This window comes from Furipterus horrens, unplaced genomic scaffold (genome assembly GCF_987537825.1).
Source record: "Furipterus horrens unplaced genomic scaffold, mFurHor1.1.pri manual_scaffold_10, whole genome shotgun sequence".
Taxonomy (NCBI): Eukaryota; Metazoa; Chordata; class Mammalia; order Chiroptera; family Furipteridae; genus Furipterus; species Furipterus horrens.
The window spans coordinates 59,874,285-59,896,314 of NW_028327180.1; the positions used below are offsets into that span (position 1 = coordinate 59,874,285).

The following is a 22,030-nucleotide window of genomic DNA, read 5'->3' on the forward strand; positions in this document are numbered from 1 at the left end:
GTTAAAGAGGTCGCACAGTCACACGAGTTGGCGCTCCTGTGCCCCTCTAACCAAGGACACCCCCTCTGCCTGAGGGCCTGCCTGTGCCCCACAACTGCTTGGGGGTCTTCCCAAAGGGCCTCTTGGGCCCACACGTGGGAGTGTATGGGGCCCAAAGAAACTGGCATGCATGGGCTGTACTTCTGAGGCCTCCGCCCCTTGTGTGAGCCCTGGGTATCCCCTGCTCAGCCTGTGCTGCCTCAGCTGGCCCGGGGTCCCTCTGCAGGGGGGTCGAGGGCTCCATGTCCACATGGGAGCTGTTTCCAGATGGCAGAAGGAATCGTACCCACTTAGAAGACGTGGCCCTGGCCTGCTGGGCAGCACACGGTGGCTCCCCCTGAGGATCGGAGCTCCCTGCTATTCCAGTCCTCACGACCGCTCCCTTCTTTGACCTTCCTTGCTAGGCCGGTGAGACCCTGCAGCAAAGACAAAAGCAGGTGACCACATCCTCTGTTCAGAACAAGGGCCAGTGGGTGGGCAGGCCTAGGGATGCTCTGCCTCTGGACATCTGCGGCACCATGCCGTGTGCCAGCCCTTGGGCTGCGGACTAGGGGCCACTGTGGTTCTGAGCTTCAGCACAGCACGAGGAAGTACCCCCCCACCCCAGCCACCTCAAATCCTCGGCCAAATCCCAGGACCCAGTCTCCCCAGAGGGAAGGTATCAAGTGACTTGTGGGGACCTCAGACTCAGACTCAGGGGAGGGAGGACCTGGCACCCTTCTGAAAAGGGGTGTGGCCCCTGTCCTGCCAACTCTCAGCCAGGCAGATGGGAAGGTCTGGGACCAGGCTGAAGGGCTGGAGCTGGGGAAGTGGGGATGACCAGGGTACTGGGGCCTGGCCTGCCCCCACCCCATGAACCAGAGGCACTGAAAATGAGGTGATTTGAAAGCAATGACAGGCGGGACCCTGCGGGACCAGCACCAAGCAGTAAGCAAGAGGCTCTGCCTGCTGTCCCTGCCTCCGCTCTGCCACTGAACCCTCACCTTCTGGACCACGCAGGCTGGTGGGGAGCATGACACACTACACAGGAGGGTTAGCCTGGGGCCGGCACAATGGGAAGAGCCACTAGCGTCCTTTCATTTGGAGATTCAGGACCACATCCTTACCTGGGCCACACAGCCAGTGAGGGCAGCAGCAAGTTTGGCCTCTGCCTCTTGGCTTTGAGCCGGCCAGGCCAGCCCTGGTCTGTGTGGTGGGGGCGGCTATGATGGCACACCCAGCCTCTACCCGGGCACCTAGGGCTCTTGTGACCGCACAGGGCAAAACTTGCGTTCTGGGGCCCTGTGAGAGCAATGGGGGCTGCTAGGTTTGAAGATCCAGAACACAAGCAGATTCTGGGGGAAGAGGGCGCCTCTGTGCACAAGAACACAGCTGGGTCTGAAGGTGAGAGTAGACGTGGTCCTCAGAAACCAGGGTGGGGCCCATGCAGGAGTCTGCTGAAGGTGGGGCCAAGGGACCCAAGAGACCAGTCCTGGCTCCGAGAAGCCCTGCCCCAGTTACCTCCAAGGCATCCAAAGGCCTTCTGATCAGGAGGTAGCAGTGAGAGGCCTCGTAGCAGGGAGCTGGTGCAGCTGGAGAAAGAAGTAGGCTTCAGAGAAGACAAGATCCTGGGGGAAGCCGTGTTTTTCTGGGCAAGTCTCATGCTTCTGTTGTCCACAAGGCATGACAATTAAAAAGTCCTATGGGCACTCAGTAGTCACCGGGACCAGAGGAGGATGCTGTCCTCCATCACTCTCCTGAGTCTCCAGGGCGACCTTGGAGTTCCCCAAGTCCTGGCCCTCAGGGCCATGTGGAGGCTGGACCATGCTCTGGCTCCACCTCCTGGCAAGTGGACAGTGCTATCAGCACGCAGTCCTGGCCCCCTGGAGCCATCTGGGGGGCTGCACAGCTCCTGCCCTCTGCCAGTAACATCCACAGCAGTCCATTTCTCTGCTCATGGCTTACAGTCACTAGAAAGTTCTTATTTTGAACTGAAATCTTCCTCCCAATAGCACCTGCCCTGTAAGAGCCACCTACATCTAGGTGAGGCAGTACCTCAGAAAACTCACTAATCTGGAGAAGCCCATCCAAGTCAGGCCTCTCCTGCTCTCGGCCAAAAGCTCCCACACCTGTCAGCTACTCTGGCCACACTGCACTTCATCAATTCTGCCTATAAAATAAATTCTTCCCTGAGGTCAGTGCAGTCCAGACATCAGAACTCAGTGAGCCTAGTGAAGGTGACCATGTGATGCCCTGCCCAGCTTTCACCTCTGCGCCAGCAGCCCTGGGTGCCCAGCCAGGCCAAGGAGGGCCTGGTGGTGATGAGTCCGCTGGCTCGCAGTGCTGGCCACTATGAGCCTCTCCTTAGCCCCCCATCATGGGGCCAGTGTGGGCACATGCTGGCTTGGTGACTAGCTGGCACCTTTTTCTAGGAAGGCAGGTCCTGGAAGGAACGCCTGGCTTCTCCATCATGGACGATGATCGTTTGCTGAAACATACTCCTGGCATCCCCAGCTCTTTCAAGCCCCTTTCTAGGTACTTCAGCCAACAGTTCTTGGATGGCTGGAGTTTTTCCTACCAGATTAGGAAGTGCAGTTATTCTCAGAGTTGGAAAGCAGGAGCTTCTACTGAAAATCTCCAGCCCAAGTCTGAGGCCCGAGGATCTCAGGACCTGTGTCTACTCTGCCTCCAGGAAGGTGTTTGGCAGGACACAGCATTCCACAAGCCCATGGATCTTGCAGGCATCAGTGGCGTTACCCGACTCCATCCCTCAAGTTCCTACACATATGCCCACCCACACTGAGCACCTGCGTGACCAGGCACCTGGACAGAACTGAATGGGAGCCCCACCGTCAGGCTGTGTCTGGAGGGAGGGAACACAGAAACTCAGGGTCTTTACAGCAGCATCCTCCCTACCAGAGGTATGTATGCCCAGAGCGCGGAGGGAAGGGCAGAAGCACAGGGAGGTAAGGTTCAGGCTGAGTTCAGAGGAGTTCTCCAAGCAGACAGAAGAGGATTGTAACTGTCTGTATACACAACGGTCTCTACCCTTACAAAAGGCACAGGTTTATTCATTTTTGTGTTCCATGTTGCTTTAAGCCAAGTGCCTGTCATTCAGTAGCTTCAGCAGGCATTCACTGAACAAATGACTAAAGAATGACCAAATGGAAACCCTCGGTGGCCTGGAGCTGGCCCAGGCAGCTGACTTACCTGCACACTCATGTGCTCCACCAGCCCGGGGCTTGCGTTTCTCTCTCCATTGGCACTTAGAGGCTCCTCTAGAGACCTTCGGGAAAGATTTTACACATACCCTTCATAAAGTGACCAGGAAGCTGAAGAACAGGAAGGTGGGAAAAGCAGAATGTGAGGACTTGCCAAGAAATACCAAAGGCTTCTCGGGATCTCAGGATTTAGCTCTGTGGTTTTGCTGTGACTCAGTAACCTTCTAGCAGTTCAGAAGGCCAAGCCAAATCAACGGGACAAGAGACACAGGCCTGGGGGCAAACACTTGACCCAGAGAGTCTACAGTTTGCATCCTGGCTTTGCCAATGACTGACTGTCATTGTGACTGTGACTGTGGGGTTAGTACTGTTTGCTCATCCACGAACGGGGATAATACTGCATGGATGGCTGCGAAGATAAACAAGATGTGTGCACATGAGACAGCAGCCTGTTTAGGGTCTGGGATGCAGAGATTAACGTCATTTGAACTTTTTTTTCTTAATTTTAAAGATTATGTTTGTTTATTTTAGACAGAGGGGAGGGGAGGGAGAAAGAGAGGGAAAGAAATATCAATGTGTGGTTGCATCTCCAAATGAAGAGCTGGCCTGCAACCCAGACATGTGCCCTGACTGGGAATCAAACCAGTGACCCTTTGGTTTGCAGGCTGGTGCTCAATCCACTGAGCCACACCAGTCAGGGTTCGCTTGAACTCGAAGCACAGCCCTCTCAATAGTAGTGGAGATGTCCGCACCGCGCAGTTCATACGGGAGCCTCCTCAACTCACCGTACCTCAATCACTACAAGAGACGAGAAGGCATTTTCCTGAGCTGGACATGTCACAGTGAAGGCCTCAGGGACAGCAGAGTTGTTCTGCCACATTAAGAAGAGCGAGGAGCCTGGACATCCAGTGGAAACGTGTTATGTGAAGGCTGGAGGTTAGAGCCAAAGCCACACCCAGCAATATCAGGGCTGCTACATCACACCAACCAACTGCAACTCCCTCTACGGAACTTCGAAAACTCCAAGCTCTGCCAAATGTAGGCACCTCTACTTCAGTTTGTTCATCTGTGAAAAGAAGTCAATGGCCCTCCTGGGGCGATTATAGTGAAGTGAGGTCAGGCACATGCTGCGAGCAGTGTCCCAGTGGCTGTTAGCCAGAACCCAGCTCCATCCACTAACGGACATCTCTCAGCAGTCTGAAGGCTCCACTCGGTCTTCCTGCTTCTAATGTCACCACCGACAACTTGGGTGTCTATAGGTGATCTTGCTTCTCTCCAGCTACTTTTCAGCTCTTGCTTTTGCCTTCTGTGTTCTCCAATTTCATTATGTTGTGTCTAAGGGCAGGTATTTTTAACTTTTAAAATTACCTTATTGATGAAGGTGGAAGAGCATATAAGGGGAATAAATAGTGATAGAAAAAATAAAAATAAGATTACCTTATTTAGGTATAATTAATATACGAGGACTATCCAAAAACATTCCAGCCATTGTTAATATAATGAGAACGGTTTACACAGCATTGATATAACCTGGCAGCCAAGGAGAGTGGACTGAGATGCGCATGCGTGAACAGTGATGACTTCACGGTACTAGTCAGTGGGGGCTGTAGACACTGTTGAGTAAGCATGTGTACTGTGTGGCCATCACATTCAAAATAACTGAGTGAGTAGAGCAATGAATCTGCATCAGATTTTACATTAAACTTGAACATTCCTCCATTGAAACTATTCAGATAATTCAGAAGGCCACAGCTATGGGCAACTGGTGATTAGCAGCTTCATCACAACAACATGCCTGCTCATGCAACATGAGTTCAGTTTTTTGGCAAAACATCAAATCACTCTAGTGACTCAGCCCCTCTACAGCCCAGATTTGGTGCCCTGTGACTTCTGGCTTTTCTCAAAACTAAAATCACCTTTGAAAGGGAAGAGATTTCAGACTGTTGATGAGGCAGCTGATGGCAATTGGGAAAACTGCAGGAGGCATCATTATCCTATGTACAGTGTTTTTTTGTAACTTGTATCTTCAATAAATATATCTGTTTTTTATATTCATGTCTGGACACCTTCTGGACAGACCTTGTACACTAAATAAAATATGTGTACAAGATCTGTACACCCATTTATGTGTATAGTTACTAAGTTTTGATAAATTATACCTTTGAAACTATCATCCCAATCAAGATATAGGAAAAAATTATTGAGATATAATTGACAAGACATACAAAATTTTCATCACCCCAGAAAGTTTCCTTCTGTGTCTCTGCAGACAATTTCCCTCTCCCCAAAACACGGCTGACCCTATAATACGTGGTCTTTTGTGTTTGGCATCTTTCACTTAGTGTTTTTGTTGCTGAGTAATATTCCATTGTATGAATATACTACAATTTTTTTATTCACTCACCTTCTGATGTAGCTATATATCGACCCATCACCAATATTATACCATCCTGATTATTGTAGCACTATAGTAAATCTTGAAATCAGGTTATAGAAGTCCTACAACTTTGTTCTTATCAAATTTGTTTCAGCAATTCTAGTTCCCTTGCATTTGTATATAAATTTTAGGACCATTTTGTCAATTTCTAAAAAAAAAAAAAAGGCTACTGGAATTTTGATTGGGATTAGGGTGACTCTAGGATTGATTTAGGATGAATTGTTATCTTAATGATAAGAGTTTTCCAATCCATGAACATGTTATATCTCTTCATTAATTTATATCTTAATTTCTCTTAGCAATGTTTTATAGTTTTTACGAAACAAATCTTACACAATTTTGGTATATTTATGCCTAAATATTTCTTTTTTTGATGCTATTATTAATTCTTGATTTAAAAAATTCTTTTCCAATTGTTTACTGCATTTACTAAAAATCAAACTTAATGTTGTATGATATGTTGATATTGTATCCTTGTGATCTTGCTAATTAACTTATTACTCTAGTAGCTTCTGGTGTGGGTTCTTTAGGATTTCCTACACCCACAATGTCTTTCTCCAGTTAGAGTATTATTGTGTTTCCTGAATCTAAGAATGTAAATCTTTGATTCTGAAAAAATGCTCCATGCCTTTCTCTGCAAATATTGCCTTTGCCCAATTCTTTTCATTCTTGTTGTAACTCTTTTGTATCCTCTATGTCTCTTTACTCATATTTCCACCTTTTTATCTTTCTATGTTGCATTGTGAATAATTTCTTCAGGTTTATCTTCTATTTCACCAGTTCTGTCTTCAGTTGCACTTAATCTGCTTAGCTTGTCTACTACAATCTTAGTTGCAATGAAAGACTTTGCATTTCTACCGTGTTTTTGGTTCTGTTTCCAAAACTACAGTTTAGCTGTCACTAGTTTGTTCAATTGCCCTGGCTGGTTTAGCTCAGTGGATGGAGCGTTGGCCTGCGAGCTAAGTGTCGCTGGTTCGATCTTCCAGTCAGGGTACATCAGAGAAGGAAAACTCTGACACCAAAAAACCTCCGCTGCCTTGCAGCATACCTCTTCAGGGGAAAGGCTAAGGGAGTAAACCCCGACAGAAAATCCGGAGCCGGAGTCCCTAAGGCGGTTTGATGTTGTAGTCAACACCGGCAACTCCTGCGGCGCACCTGAACCCAAGCTGTATCGACTCCGTCTTTCCCTTGAACCCTTCAGCTGCGAAGAGAGGTGGGGTCTGCTGCATGGGCAACAGCAGACCCTCCATATTACCCTGCCCAGGCTCTGTAGCTTCAGCTTCACAGGAGAGGACACTCCAGCGTCATCGCAAGATGTCGATTCAACACGGGAGGAGACAGATACCGTGTCACTCCCGAGTCGGACTGCACAGCCATTCTCGGAGGTGCAGATAGACTCTTAAGAAGCTACACCATCATCTCTCGAGACGAACGGCTGCCGACGAGTTTGTTCAATAAGGATTTATTGAGCACCTGTTATGTTCAACAATATAGATGCACCTAGAGGATATTACGTTCAGTAAAATGGGTCCAGACAGAGAAAGACAAATGTCTAACTTAATCTTTATGTGGAATCTATAAAACAAAATAAATGAACAAACACAGCAGAAGCAAACTCAGATACAGAGAGCAGAATGATGGTTGCCAGGGAGGAGGGAGGCTGGGGAAAGAGGTGAAGGAATGGGGAAGCACAGGGATGGTTTCAGAGCAGTCCCGAGAGGTGAGGTACAGCACAGGAAATGTGGCCAACAGTACTGTAGTAACCGTGTACAGTGCCAGCTGGGGACCAGACTCATCTGGGGGGACCAACTGATGTCTAACCACTATGCTGTACACCTGAAACTAATGATATTAAATGTCAATTGTACTTTTAAATTTTACTGCTGTGGTTCAGTGGATCAAGTATTGGCCTGTGAACCAAAAGGTCATTGGTCAATTACCAGTCAGGCACATACCTGGGTTGTGGGCCAGGTCCCTGGCTTGGGGGGTTGGGGTGGGAGTGAGAGGCAACTCATTGATGTAGCTCTTGCACATAGATATTTCTCTCCCTCTCTTTCTCCCTCCCTTCCTCTCTCTAAAAGTGAATAAATAAAACCTTAAAAAATAAAAATAAAAAAAGAGAAAGGGCTGACTGTGGGAGAAGTAGGTCAGTGGCAAGGTCTGGAAGTGGGGAAGATGGGAAAAACTAGCTAAGGGTTGAGAGAAACGCAGCCAGGAGCAAAATAATTAGAACCCAAATGAAGAAGGTCTTGAGGAAAAGGAGGTGACAAGTCGTGACAGAGGCCACCGATGAGTCCAGTCAGCTGAGACTGAGCTCTCACCATTGTCTTTAGCAGCACGGACATCACTGCTGACCTGACAGCAGCATCAGTGGACTGGTCGGGAGTGAGATCCCTTTTGGAGCAATTTGAGTGAGAATGAAAGGAGAGGCACTGGCGGGGACAGCAAAGCTTAGGAAGAATGGTAGGCCACACTGGCATAGCCAGCAGGGTATACCCACTCCTGTGTGGCAGAGACTGCTGGCTGAGAGCACTGAGATGCTTCTCCCCAGTCTGGGCATAAACTAGACTCCATTTAGTCTTCCTTGTGGTTAGGTGTGGCTCTAACACTAGGTTCTTCCCAGTGGAGTGTGAGCCATTCCCAGACCTGGACCCCAAAAGCTTCCTGGTAGCTCCTCCAGGCCTTTTCAGGCCTTGGGGAGCAACAGTACCTCAAGACAACAGGAGCCTGGGTCCCTGAAAGGCCATGTCAAGGACAGCTGCCCTTCTGACCTCAATCCCTCCCAGGAGATGTTCTAAGAACAAGAGAAACAACTTCTGTGTTTAACCCCCACAATTCTGGTGTCCATCTGTTACTGCAGCCCAGTCAACCTAAGTCACACTGCTGCATGTGCACAGAGGGGGTGAGTAGAGGCTCCTTGCGGGCAACTCAGAAATGCACGACACTTAAACAAGCAGCAAGTCTCTTGGCAGGGGTGTTTGCCTGGCCCAGGGTGGCCCTGGCAGCTCCCCTTATGGACTGATTGTCCCCCAACCCCATAACCAACTGACTGGCCCAGAGGTGGGCAGTTGAGTCAACAGGGCCAATAGAATCACTTCTGCCAGGAGTCAACTGGGACTTAGCTCTTGCAGCCAGCATGAAATGCGACTCTGTGCTCTGAGTGGAGTGTGTACTGTGATCTGTCTGTGGAGAGAGGCGGGGTGGGGTGTGGGGGGTACATGCCTGCGCTGTCAGCAGCTGTTCAATTCTTGGAACCAGTTCTTCAAAAGGTCAAGGATAAAGCGCCTTCCTTGGATTCCCCAAGTTATACTATGGCCTTGCCAGTATATATTTTTTTATATATTTATTTTATAGTATTTGCAAATAAAAAACCTTGGTTGAAAGATATCCCCTGAAATAGAAATTTAATTTCTAAAATTTGTCCTAAGTAAATAATTGGTCAAGTGAAGAAAGAGGTATTTGTAATGAGCTTCACTGCAGAGTTATTTGTCACAATAAAAACTAAAATCAATGCAAGTGCCCATCGATGTGAGACTAGTCAGTTACTCACTCAACAGACATTTACTGAGCACTTTCCATTCATCAGGCCCTGTGGCAGGTGCTGAGAGGACACTACTCAGTAACCCCGGCAAGGCCGCTGGTTGCATGCAACTTGCAGTCTGAGATGAACAGCACTCACATAAACACACTGCGACATAATTTCTTTCTTTCTTTCTTTATGGCTACTCTCCCAAGTTTTAGTTCTGAGGGCATTAATTTGATTTTCAAAATTGAGAGAGCTTAAACAATGTCTGCACTAATCGATCCATTCTTTTCTGCTAGCCTTTCCATGCTTTTCTGGGACCTCTTTGAATGTTTTTCTGAAGGCACAGGACTTCCAATATTTGGGACTAAATTAAGTGTGCATCATGGGTGACTTTCATGCTGCTTGAAACATTTTATTTTTAAAAATATTTATTTATTTATTTATCTTTAGAGAGAGGGTAAGGGAGAAAGAGAGGAAGAGAAACATTGATATGAGAGCAAGCCAGTGATTGATTGTCTCTCATATGTGCCACAACCTAGGCATGTGTCCTGACTGGGAATTGAACCAGCAACCTTTCGCTCTGTGGGATGATGCCCAACCAACAGAACCACACCAGTCCTGGCAACAACATGATTTAGGTTGAAATGGAATTTGATTTTGGGTCTTTTTTTTTTTTCTTAAGTATATTTTATTGATTATGTTGTTACAGTAATTCCAATTTTTTGCCCCTTTGCTCCCCTCTGCCCAGTACCACCCTTCCCTCCAGCAATCCCACCCCCCTTAGTTCATGTCCATGGGTCATGCATATTAGTTCTTTGGCTTCACTCTTTCCAATATTATTCTTAACATCTATTTTGTACCAACCTATTATGCTTCTTAGTCCCTGCACCATTTCCCCATTTTTCTCCCTCCTCCCTCTCCTCCCAGCAGATAACCCTCCAAATGATTCCCATACCTATGATTCTGTCTCTATTCTGGTTCATTTACTTGGATTTTGTTTTTAGATTTAGTTGTTGATAGTTGTGAGTTTGTTGTCTTTTTTTTTTTTTTTTTTAATCTTATAGCTCCTCAGGAAAACATAGCACTATTGAGTGTCTATGCCATCCTATGGAGAACTTCAATCTTAGGTCACAGCGTTAAGAGCTCCTGGTTAGTTTGTTGTCATTTTAGTGTTCATAGTTTTGATCTTCCTTTTCTTAAGTAAGTCCCTTTGACATTTCATATAACAATGGCTTGGTGATGATGAACTCCTTTAGCTTCACCTTGTCTGGGAAGCACTTCATCTGCCCTTCCATTCCAAATGAGAGCTTTGCTGGACACAGTAGTCCTGGTTGCAGGCTGCCATTCTTCACATTGAATACTGCTTGCCAGTCCCTTCTTGCCTGCAGTATCCTCTGAGAAATCAGCTGATATTCCTATAGGCACCCCCTTGTAGGCAACTCTCCGCCTCACTCTTGCTGCCCCCAGGACTCTGTCTTTATCTTTCACCTTTGGCATCTCAATCATGATGTGTCCTGGTGTGGTCCCCTCTGGGTCCAGCTCGCCTGGGACCCTCCATGCTTCCCGGACCTGTATGTCCATCTCCTTCGCAAAATTTGGGAAGTTTTCCTCATTTTTTTCAATTCTTGCTTCCTCATTCTGTACTGGTTGACTGTTTTTTTCTTCCTTATGTTCCAAATCATTGATCTGAACCCTGGTTTCCTTCCCTTCACCATTGGTTTTGTGTGAATTTTCCTTCGTTTCACTTAGCATAGCCTTCACTTCTTCTCTTATGCATTTGCCATACTCAAGCATATCTGTCAAGCCTGTGAGCATCTTTATCACCAGTGTTTTGAATTCTGCATCTGTGAGGTTGTCTGTTTCCTCATCTGTTAGGCTGGCTAACTCCTCGTCGCTTAGGTCTCCCATTGGAACCTTGATCCGTTCCCCCCTTTGGGCCATACTTCTCTGTCTCCTCATTTTGACAGGCTCCTGTGTTTGTTTGCCTCCACGTCTCAGGTAGAGTGGTCGCTCCCATTATGTTGTAAGGGGTGGAACCTTAGGGATTCATCAGTACAGGGTGACCTGTTTCACCATGTTGTGGCACTGTATGTGGGGGAGGGGTCCGAGAGGGGACAATGGCTCCTGCCCAGCACTCGCCCCTTTTCCAGGCACATCTCCCACTCCCACACCGGACTGGCACCCCTCTAGCTGCTGCCCTGGCCGTCGTTCCCAAAGTGGGTGGGTCTGTGGACGTTCTAGGACAGCGGTTCTCAACCTGTGGGGGTCGAACGACCCTTTCACAGGGGTCACCTAAGACCATTGAAAAACACATATGTAATTACATATTGTTTTTGTGATTAATCACTATGCTTTAATTATGTTCAATTTGTAACAATGAAAATACATCCTGCATATCAGATATTTACATTATGATTCATAACAGTAGCAAAATTACAGTTATGAAGTAGCAACAAAAATAATTTTATGGTTGGGGGTCACCACAACATGAGGAACTGCATTAAAGGGTCTCCGCATTAGGAAGGTTGAGAACCACTGTCCTAGGACCGTGGGGGGACCTTTAAACAAGGGGACTCTGCTGAGAGACTGACCATGAGGTCCGGTGAGGAGCTGGGAATGCTCCCCAGGTGTCCCTCCAGACTTTTTAAAACATGTGGCTGCACTTTCCGCTGGTCTGCCACTGTCGCCGCTGCTGCCACCACCACACCGTGTTCTCTCCGCCCCGGCTCCACCCCTCCTACCTGTCTGAATGAGTATTTCTTTATATCTTTGTTTGCTGGACTTCCATGCAGTTTGACTTTCTGGAAGTTCTGGTTGTTTCTAGTTTTGAGGTAGTTATATTCCTTCTTAGTTGTGGAGGGAGATGCAGCATGTCTGTCTACGCCTCCATCTTGGCCGAAGTCCTCTTTCTTTCTTTTTTAAAAAAGATTTTATTTATTTAGAGAGAGGGTGAGAAACATTGGTGCAAGAGAGAATCATCGATCGACTGCCTCTTGTACACACCCTGACCTGGAACCAAACCCACAACCCTGACTGGGAATAGAACTGGGAACCTTTCACTTTGTGGATGATGCTCAACCGAGCCACATGGATCAGGGCCACTTCGACAATATTTCTGATTAGGCTCATGAGAATAGATAGCTAGGTGAACTGAACAATGGGCACAAAGGCTCTGCGGGGAGCAGGTTTGGATTGCTTCCACATCAGAAAGTGGCTGAGGGAGGGATGAGATGAGGCTGAAGCAGGGGATGGGGCTCAGTGAGGAAGGAAGGAAGACGCTAGTAGTGTTCAAGAGATCAGATTGTCTGAAGGTAGGGCCCTGAAAGAATCATGACGCGATGTGAAAAAAATGGGCTAGGTGGCTGCACTGAGAACGTGGTCCCTTCAGTCCATAGCCTTGCTAGCCTGGCATCTTTTCACTGCCTCCAAATCCTGAGCCCCCCTCCCACACTCCCACCCTTGCAGCCACCACCAGCTGTCTGCCCACTGTCAGCTGGGTCTAATTCTGTCATCTTGCAGGCCCCTGCAATTTCCTTTCATTGTGCCCAGTCTAGCTTTATGTATTAATTTGTTTACTTACTTATTTTAAAATTTTATTGATTTTAGAGAGGAAAGGAGAGGGAGAGAGGGAGAGAGAGAGAGAGAAACATCAATTTGCTGTTATTTGTTGTTCCACTTATCTACATATTCATTGGTCGACTCTTGTATGTGCCCTGATCAGGATCAAACCTGCAACCTTGGTGTACTGGGACAACACTCCAACCTACTGAGTTACCTGGCCAGCGCCAGTCTAGGTGTTTTGTTTTGTTTTTGTTTTTGCTTTTAATTCTCACCAGAGGTTATGTTTATTGATTTTAGAGAGAGGAAAGGGGAGAGAAAGAGAGAGAAATATTGATGTGGGAGAGAAACATCTATCAGTTGCCTTCTGAATGTGCTCCAGGGCCAGTCTAGTTTTAAACTGTGCACCTGTGTGTGCATATGTTTATTAGTTTCTCTTTCCCTTACACAGGAGCAGATCTGTGAGGGCAACAACAACAACACTGGCACTAAAAGGAACTCAATAAACACTTGCTGAAGGAATAAGCAATTGAAGGTGCCTTTCCAGTCCCTTCTCCATCCATTTCACTTACTGAAGGAACAGGAATCGAGGGAGCAGGGGCTCTATCTGTATGTAGTGAACTTGATCCCAAGAGTAAGATGCTGGGACCCTGTGAGAAACACACTTCCTCAGGGCTAGGACCAACCTGCTTCCTGGCACAGGTATTAGATGCCTGCTTCTTAGGACTCACCCTCAAAAATGACTGCTGCTCTCCATAAGCTTTGCATATCCATTTGAGACTCTTCTTCACCTGTGATGAAATTTCAGAAACACAGCCTAGCTATTATTTAAAACAAGTAGAACTAGATAAAAAAAAATTTTTTTTTTAAAAGATCAATGGGAAAATAACCAAGAGTCCCAAAACAAACCAACATCACAAAAAAAAAAAATTTAGTATAGTATAAAGATGAGGAAAGAACACTTTAATAAGTGGTGCTGGGAAAAGTAGCTATCTGTATGAAAGAAAACCAAGTTAGATTGCTACTAGGTAACAATTTCATAACTTTTAATTCTGATTATTGATAAACCTAACTAAGTGGGCTTTCTCTTAGCTTGATAAAATACCTTATACTCAGCTCTGAAGCTGCAGAATCACTACCAGCATCCCCACAAAAGACAAAACAAGCCAAGAATCCCCACTATTATTTACCATTTTTCTCTGGGTGTTTAACCAGTGGAATTTTTAATGAGAAGGTGATAAAAGGTATAAAAATTGGAAAGAAGAAAAAAGGAAACTATCATTATTTATAGATGATATAATAAAGTTTTATTTTTTTTAAACTGAAAACCCAAGAGAATCAAATGAAAAACTACCAAAAGCAGCAAACATCTAGTTAGAATCTATGTATGAGAGCAACAAAGAAAATGTTATGAATGGGCACCAAAGTTGCTTGAAGAAACAGAATGAAATAGCATGTTTAACATCATGGTTCATAAAAGTTAATATGATTAACCTGATCCCAACAGAAAAACCACCAAGGTTTTGGGGACTTTCCCTCAAAATTCTAAGGCAGATGATCAGCATCTACTACAAATTCAAGTGGGTATATCCTACGGTTTAGCAATTCCATTTCTCAGTCTCTACCCCAAACACAGTAAAAATACTGTGATTTTGTGTGGGTACATATGCAAGTAGGAAATGCATTTAAAAACAACAAAAGGTTCACAAGGACACACAGTAACTGGTAAGTAGCTAGCTCTCCCGCTAGAGAGAGAGTGTTACAGAGCCCCTGAGCTGCTCCAATTGAAAACAAACCCACGGGCTCTTTAGTTAGGGGTCTGATTGCCCACTGCCGAAATTACAACTCTGAACAAGAAAAACTGTTTATTTAACAGTTATACATATCCTTGCCTCCCCTCTACCAAACCTGGCCAGTCTTAGGAAGGTCAGGAACACCGTTTCCCTACTTCCTAGGCACAGTTCAGCTTTACCAGCAGCTGCCAATCACTCAATCTGATTGGCGAGGTCCTTTCTGTGCTGTGGTGCCCTCCGGCTCTCAGTGCAGGACCGCCTGGATTCTCAGCTTCCTTGCGAACTGTCTTCTTTCTGTGAACCGCGTGGATCTCCTCTCCTTCTGCAGAGCACCTCTGCGAACACCAAGGGAGACAGCCCCAGAGCGTGCCCCCCCTAAAGTGTTCGCAGCTGCCTATATATCCCTGACTGCATCCTCTGACACAGTGGGTGTTGCCAATAGTTCTGACCATTCACAGAACCCAACGTAGACTCTGTGTGCTTTCCATACCATCACCTGGTTCAAGACTCCTCCCATCCACCTGAGGCTTTGGATGCATTAAAGCAATTTACAAGAGAAACAAGATGGCGGAGGAGTAAGTGGAAGCTACACTAACTTCCTCCTAGAACTAGTCTGGATTTACAATGTAATTTTGGAGAAATCATCTGGAATAACGAACCGAACACCAGCTGGAGAGAAGTCTTATAACCACGGAGAGACAGAAAAGGCCGCTACATCACAACGTGACCGGTAGGGAGTGCGGAGACGTGGAAGGGCTGGCTGGGCTCCCACGGGTGGCAGCTGAAGGGGCTGAGAAACAGCTCAGCAGCCGGGGATTCCCCCTGAGAAGGGCAGGGTCTAAACCCCCAGCTGGGCTTCCCAGCCTACAGCGACAGAGTGGAAAGTAAAATAGTATCAACTGTGAAAAGCGAAAAGCCACAGGCTTTCTTGCTAGCCGGAGAGAAACAGCAGGAGAAAAAGAGCTCTTAAGTGGATCACATACGAAAATATTTTGGCCACCACTTACCCTGGGCTCGGGCGGAGGGGGGGCAGGGAGGACTGGGGACACTTGGGGAGAGTTTGGCGCGGTGGCTTTGGGGGGAGAACTGGAGGAGCGGCTGGCTGGGTCCCGGTGCTGGCTCATCCCCAGTGCTGCGGGTGGACCATTCCCCTCCAAGTGGCGTCAGCCTGAGGGGAAGCAAAAGCCCTGCCTACAGGAATTAAGCTGCCACACCCACAGTCCTTAAGCCTGACAGCTAATCACAGATTGAATAGATTAACAATCAAAGAAGACAGACAACAGCAGTAGATCCCTGGAAGTCTCCAACAGACTGCCTAGGGCCAGACTGGTACATGATCTGACGCCACCAGAGGCAGATCCAGGAAGTGCAGATCATTCCAAGAAGCACCAACAAACAATAGGAGTCAAAAAAATGGGGAGACAGAGAAACAACCTCCCATCAAAAGGAAAGGTAGAATCCCCAGAAAGAGTGCTAAATGAAATAGAGGGGAGCGAACTATCAGATATGGAATTCAAAACATGGATTATGGAGAAGCTGAATGAGCTCAGCGGAAACTTCAAAGAACTCCAGAAAAACTACAAGGAACTCACAGAAAATTACGTGAGCATGAAAAAGGACATAGAAGCTATCAATAAGAGCCAGGAGGAAATGAAAAATACGATCTCTGAATTGAAGAACACAGTAGAAGGAATTAAAAGCAGGCTAGAGGAAGCAGAAGATCGGATCAGCGAGCTGGAGGACAACCTACACAAAAACTCCCAGACAATGCAACAAAATGAAAAAAGACTGAACAAGACTGAAGAGGTTCTAAGACAGCTGCAGGACAACATGAAACGTAATAATATCCGTATCATAGGAATTCCAGAAGGAGAAGAAGAAGAGCAAGGGATAGAAAACCTCTTTGAAAAACTAATGACAGAAAACTTTCCTAACATGACGAGAGAAAGAGTCACGCAAGTCCAGGAAGCACAGAGGGTCCCAATGAAGATGAACCCCAACAGGCCCACTTCAAGACACATCATAATTAAAATGCCAACATTCAAAGACAAAGAGAGAATCCTAAAAGCAGCAAGAGAGAAACAACTAATAACATACAAGGGAGCTCCAATAAGGCTATCATCAGATTTCTCAGCAGAAACACTACAAGCCAGAAGGGAATGGCAAAAAATATTCCAAGCAATGAAAAACAAAGGCCTACAACCAAGAATACTCTACCCAGCAAGGCTTTCATTCAAAATGGAAGGTGAAATAAGGAGTTTCCAAGACAAAAGAAGGCTAAAAGAATACATCTCCACCAAACCAGCATTGCAAGAGATGCTAAAGGGTCTGCTTTAAGAAGATGAAGAAACAGAGAGACAGAGAGGAACACGAGTACAAAGGGGGAAAATGACAATGAATAAGTACTGAAAGAAAGAAGGAACTTCTACCATTTGCAACAACATGATTGGAACTAGAGAGAATTATGCTTAGCGAAATAAGCCAGGCAACAAAAGAAAATTACCTTATGCTGTCACCTGTTACAGGAAACTAATGAACAACACAAACAAATGAGCAAAATTGAACCAGAGGTATGTAAACAAGGAATAAACTAACAGTAACAAAGGGGGAGATGGGAGGGAGAGAAGGGGTAAGAAGGGGAAGGGTCTAGTCAAAGAACATGTATGAATGACCCATGGACATGGGCAACTGGGTGGGGACTGACTGTGGGGGGGGGGCAGGGTGCAGGGAAGCAAGAGGGGAAGAAAAGTGAGACAACTGTAGTGGAAAAACAAACAAACAGAAAATTTTTTAGTGGGGGGGGGAATAAAAATATAAAGAATAGAAATGCAAGTTCAGTGAATATTAGAAGGACAAGGATTTTCCTTCCGATAAGACAGTCCTACAGATTTAGAGACTTGTATGTGGGTTATGTTACATAAATTAACATGTGTTTTCTGTTTTCAAAGGGCATAAGCCTACAATCTCATTACCTGAGTGATTATCTGTATGCATAGGCCTCACTTAATCCTGTCTGCATTGCTGCCTCCTGAGACTCAATGGTTTGGCTGAACTAAGTGGCTGGGTTGGTGAAGAACGGGGTGGTCTGTGGGCTTCACTTTAAAACTGGTTTCTCTTTTCTATCCTAATGGCTTGGACAGAAAAAGCCCAGAGGCCTGAGATGGGGGAAACCTAAAATATTTCCCTCAGTCCAAAATAAGTATAATGGGCAAAAGGGTTTTGGACAGGTGAGATGTACCTGGCACACCTTCCTCCAAAGAAGCCCTTCTTTTCCCTAATGTGGGACATTGAAAAATTAATACCTGTCTTTTGTCATCTAGTGGTTACGGATTAAATGATGTCCTTTAACCCTGTTGCCCCCAGAATACAACAAGGATGCCAGCCTGCTAAACCAAGCATGCCGTTGTCCAGAGACAGCCAACCAACCTGGAGTCTGCACGATCCTTCCCCTTGTGGGAAGGCCACCCTCCCCTCCACATCCCCACTCTTATTAGGGATTTCTTGACCCACGGGTAGGTAGGACGACGACCATGTCCAGCTTGAAGCAGCTAGAGGAGCTCGAGACCTTCATCCATTGTCCTTTATAAGATTGTAAAGGGTCTTAAGTCTGAGAGGGAGGAATTGTTATTTTTTATTGTTAAAATATTTAACTAATTAATTAATTAATTTTAAAAAAAGAAGAAGAAGAATATATGAAAGGGTGAGGCGGGAGAGCTTGTATGTACGACCCATGGGCATGGACTTGGAGAGGGGATTGTTGGGGAAGGGGGGTGCTGGGCGGAGGGGAGCAAAGGGGAAAAAAAATTGGAACTATTGTAACAATATAATCAATAAAATATACTTAAAAAAAAAAAAATAAAGCAATTTACATAATGAAAGACACCGGCCATCAGCCTCAGGCATGTGGAGGCATTCTGAAAGCTGCTTCCTTCTCCCCATCCCCCATCCACAAACTCCGGGGATTTTTGGACTCTCCTGTTTCTGTAACAAGAGTACCATGCAGCAGGATATTCGCAGCTGACAGCCAGGGCTCTGCCATTTATTAAATGGATATCATCAGCAGGTTGTTGGAATGGAATGAGATATGCGAAATTGCCTGGTACACAGCAGACTTACAGTTAACCTGTTAGCTCTCTCCCCCCTTTGGTTTCAAGTCCCTTTTCAGAGTTGAACATGACCATGGGACCATGTACTACATTATGTGCGAAAACTTTAAAAATAGAAATGAGTCTCATTTATTTTCAACTCCTAGAACACAGCCCCCAAAATAAAGTAAGTAAAAAGTTTCTGAAACCCCCTTTTCAGAGTACAGCACATTAGCAGATAACTAGGGAGAAGAGGGGGGACTTTTGGAGCCGGATACACCGACAGCCACGCAAGGTGACATCAAACAGGAGAGAGAATAGGATCCCGTGAAAAACACATGGTGGGGTGAAAGTAGGCTTACAGTTGTTCATATGGAAAACAATCGTCGGCAGCCGTCCGTCTCGAGAGACGATGGTGTAGCTTCTTAAGAGTCTATCTGCACCGCCGAGAATGGTTGTGCAGTCCGACTCGGGAGTGACACGGTATCTGTCTCCTCCCGTGTTAAATCGACATCTTGCGATGACGCTGGAGTGTCCTCTCCAGTGAAGCTGAAGCTACAGAGCCTGGGCAGGGTGATATGGAGGGTCTGCTGTTGCCCATGCAGCAGACCCCCCCTCTCTTCGCAGCTGAAGGGTCCAAGGGAAAGACGGAGTCAATACAGCTTGGCTTCAGGTGCGCCGCAGGAGTTGCCGGTGTTGACTACAACGTCAAACGGCCTTAGGGACTCCGGCTCCGGATTTTCTGTCGGGGTTTACTCCCTTAGCCTTTCCCCTGAAGAGGTATGCCGCAAGGCAGCGGAGGTTTTTTGGAGTCAGAGTTTTCCTTCTCTGATGTGCCCTGACTGGAAGATAGAACCAGCGACACTTAGCTCGCAGGCCGACGCTCAATCCACTGAGCCAAACCAGCCAGGGCATGGAAAACAATACAATAATGAATAAATAATAATATAATACAAGACTAAGCTGTTTCTCGTACGCACAACTGTAAACGCACTTTCCCCCAACCCAGTACGTTAAGGGACGTCCTTGTCGTGGAGCTGTGGATTTGCGCCGCCACTCCCTCGCACACGGATAAAGGAGCTACGGAGAACCGGCAGGGGGCGCTCACACGCGCCCCAGGTCAAAACCCGTCACCTCCCCAGTACTTGAGAGTAAAGAGCCACGTTCGCGGCCAGGCTCCACGGTAAGGAGGCCGTCTCCGCAGACACCATCATCCCTGGTTTCTCCGAATCTTAAAACAACCAAACAAACACGAGAAAACCCCGGCGCGGCATCATGGAGAAGCGACCTTAACGAAACCCAGCTCTCGGGATTGTCATCGTCATCTGCCCGGGCCCTAGGTACCCCTACGACAGCAGGAGACGGCGCCCACGTCCGGAAGAAGGGCCTGGGCAGGGTGCAGAGAGAAGGTCCATTCCCGGAGCCTGGAGGAGGGGAGGTTGACGACCGCCCCACCTGGTGCGCCTGGAAGAGGCGGCAGCAGCAGCACCGTAGGACCCAAGCCTGCGGAGGCGGCTCCATGGAGGCCCCCATCCTGGCTTCGCGAGCGCGGGCAATTGCCAGACGGCCGCTCTCCCTTGGTTCTGCTCCCAGCAGGCGTGGGGACGCCGCTGACACCGCCCCTGACTCGTGTGCCGGAGTACCTTGAGCTCCCGCCCTCCTGGTTGCGCCCCCTGCAGGTGCTGGGACGCCCCGGGCCGCCACAGCACCGCCTCCTGTGCACATGAGCCCTGCATCGGGCCAGCCTGGCCTGCCCCTGCCCCTGCCCCTAGAGGCGGTCCTCCGGGTTTAACTCCCAGCGTGTCTTCACGGTGGGCTGGGCCCCTTGACATCTGGACTGCAACCCGCATTTGCTGCTCTGTGGAGAGCAGAACCACTAAAATGGCATAGCATAAAGTATTTAAAACAAAGTGGACCAAATTGGCTGACAGCTGTGACACTTTGGTTCAAGAGGGACATGGCAGACACATCTGGCAAGGAGACACACTTAAAATATCTCCACATGTGATCAAAATAGCCACAGCTGGAGAGTGGGACCACCCTGGGAAATTCCACTCTTGTCAAGCAGGAGTGTCAAGCAGAACAGCCATGTATTACCCAGAGCCTCCTGGGCAAATTCCAGACTTGGCATCATGGGTGCCAAGATATTTATCGAAAAGACACAGAAGGGTGGAGTGCATGCCTTTCAAGGTATAACTGAAGCAGGTTCCAGACCACTGCTGAGATAGCCAAGCTCCACATGCCAAAGTGCTGCTCCATACACTGATCTCCCTTGACCGCTGGAGGCTCTGCCCTGTTGGACTGAGGGCTTCACCTGCCCTGCTGCCCACCTGGCTCCAGAGATCCTTTCCTTCAAGACATTGATGACTCCTCTGCCCACAGTGCTCTCTTCCTGACCTGCGGACTGAGATCTGGGACTCGGGTTTGTTATCCCCATGTATTGCTGTGTGTGTGTCTGTGTGCATGTGTGTGTGTGTGTGTGTGTGTGTGTGTTATGATTCTCTTAGATTGTTAGAGTGTGAGTAGGATATTAATGCATGTTGATGTTCTACTCTGAGCAAACCTGCATTTAATAAAAGCTGAGTAAATAGCATAGTTACTGTGTGTGACTCTTGTCTATTCCTTGGTGTGGGGCTGCTCAGCAGTCGGCTAGCCAAGCAGATGCCCCGCTGACTTATAGAAAAGACTATATGTATCAGGAACCTAAGCTCAGTCTGGTGTAGTTTGTGGTTTGCGTTAGTGTCTGATCCCAGACCACTTCTCTTCCCTCCCTGAGCCAATGCTTCCTTGTGGGCTCCCTTGTGGGCTCCCTCGTGGGCTCCCTCGTGGGCTCACTGGAAAGCTTGTAGTTGTGAGAGGAGAGCCTCCAGCTGCTGCTGTGGTACAGCCTTTGCCTGCACCAATCCCTCCACTTCTTCCAGTCACAAAGAGGTGGTGGAGAGGATGCTGGAGTATGCCTCCCGCCGGCCCACCTCCTGGGCCCGAGGTTGGAATTTGCAGGACAACTGAGTGGACGTGGTCAGTTAACCTTCAGCCAGAGCCCGGAAGTCTGGGCAGCAGAGAACCCTGAGAAGCAGGCACGGTCCCGTAGGCAGCGGTAAATGAAACCAATTCCTCCTGCAGCCCGCCGAAGCCCGCTGAGCCCAGCTCAGACCCCAGGCTGAAAGGACAGGAGCAAGGCCGCCCAGGCAGGGGCGGGGACGCACCCCTGCTGTCCCTGGCACCAGAAGCCAAACCACCAGCTCACTTGCTGTGAGGACTCAGTCAATGACTGCCAGTTTCCCTATTTTTCATCTCCTCCCCGTCTCAGGACAAACTAGAGAAAACCAGTGATGCTCCCTCACCCAATCACAGAAGACATCCTGCTTCTTGTTGGCCAGCCCCAGCATCGC

General features: G+C 47.5%; 1 protein-coding gene across 1 annotated transcript; it reads right to left on the bottom strand.

Annotated features, from left to right (window-relative positions):
* Positions 1–46: 46 nt before the first annotated feature.
* Positions 47–20,402, bottom strand: MRNIP (MRN complex interacting protein). Its single transcript, XM_090290232.1, has 5 exons — positions 20,094–20,402; positions 13,492–13,551; positions 2,441–2,592; positions 1,740–1,860; positions 47–349 (listed from the first exon to the last, which is right to left on the bottom strand). Exons 1-5 carry the CDS (start codon positions 20,361–20,363, stop codon positions 47–49), a joined length of 906 nt encoding a protein of 301 aa, XP_090146358.1. The 5' UTR covers positions 20,364–20,402.
* Between the last annotated feature and the right edge of the window lie 1,628 nt (positions 20,403–22,030).

What these genes read in the sequence shown, in the direction of transcription:
- MRNIP (XM_090290232.1), bottom strand. Translation starts at nt 20,363, where the DNA reads ATGTGCACAGGAGGCGGTGCTGTGGCGGCCCGGGGCGTCCCAGCACCT. An exon ending in ACCTGCCTTCCTAGAAAAAG is followed by an intron (nt 1,861 to 2,440) that starts GTGCCAGCTAGT and finishes TCCACTTGCCAG; the next exon opens with GAGGTGGAGCCAGAGCATGG. An exon ending in AGCATCCTCCTCTGGTCCCG is followed by an intron (nt 350 to 1,739) that starts GTGACTACTGAG and finishes GCTGCCCAGCAG; the next exon opens with GCCAGGGCCACGTCTTCTAA.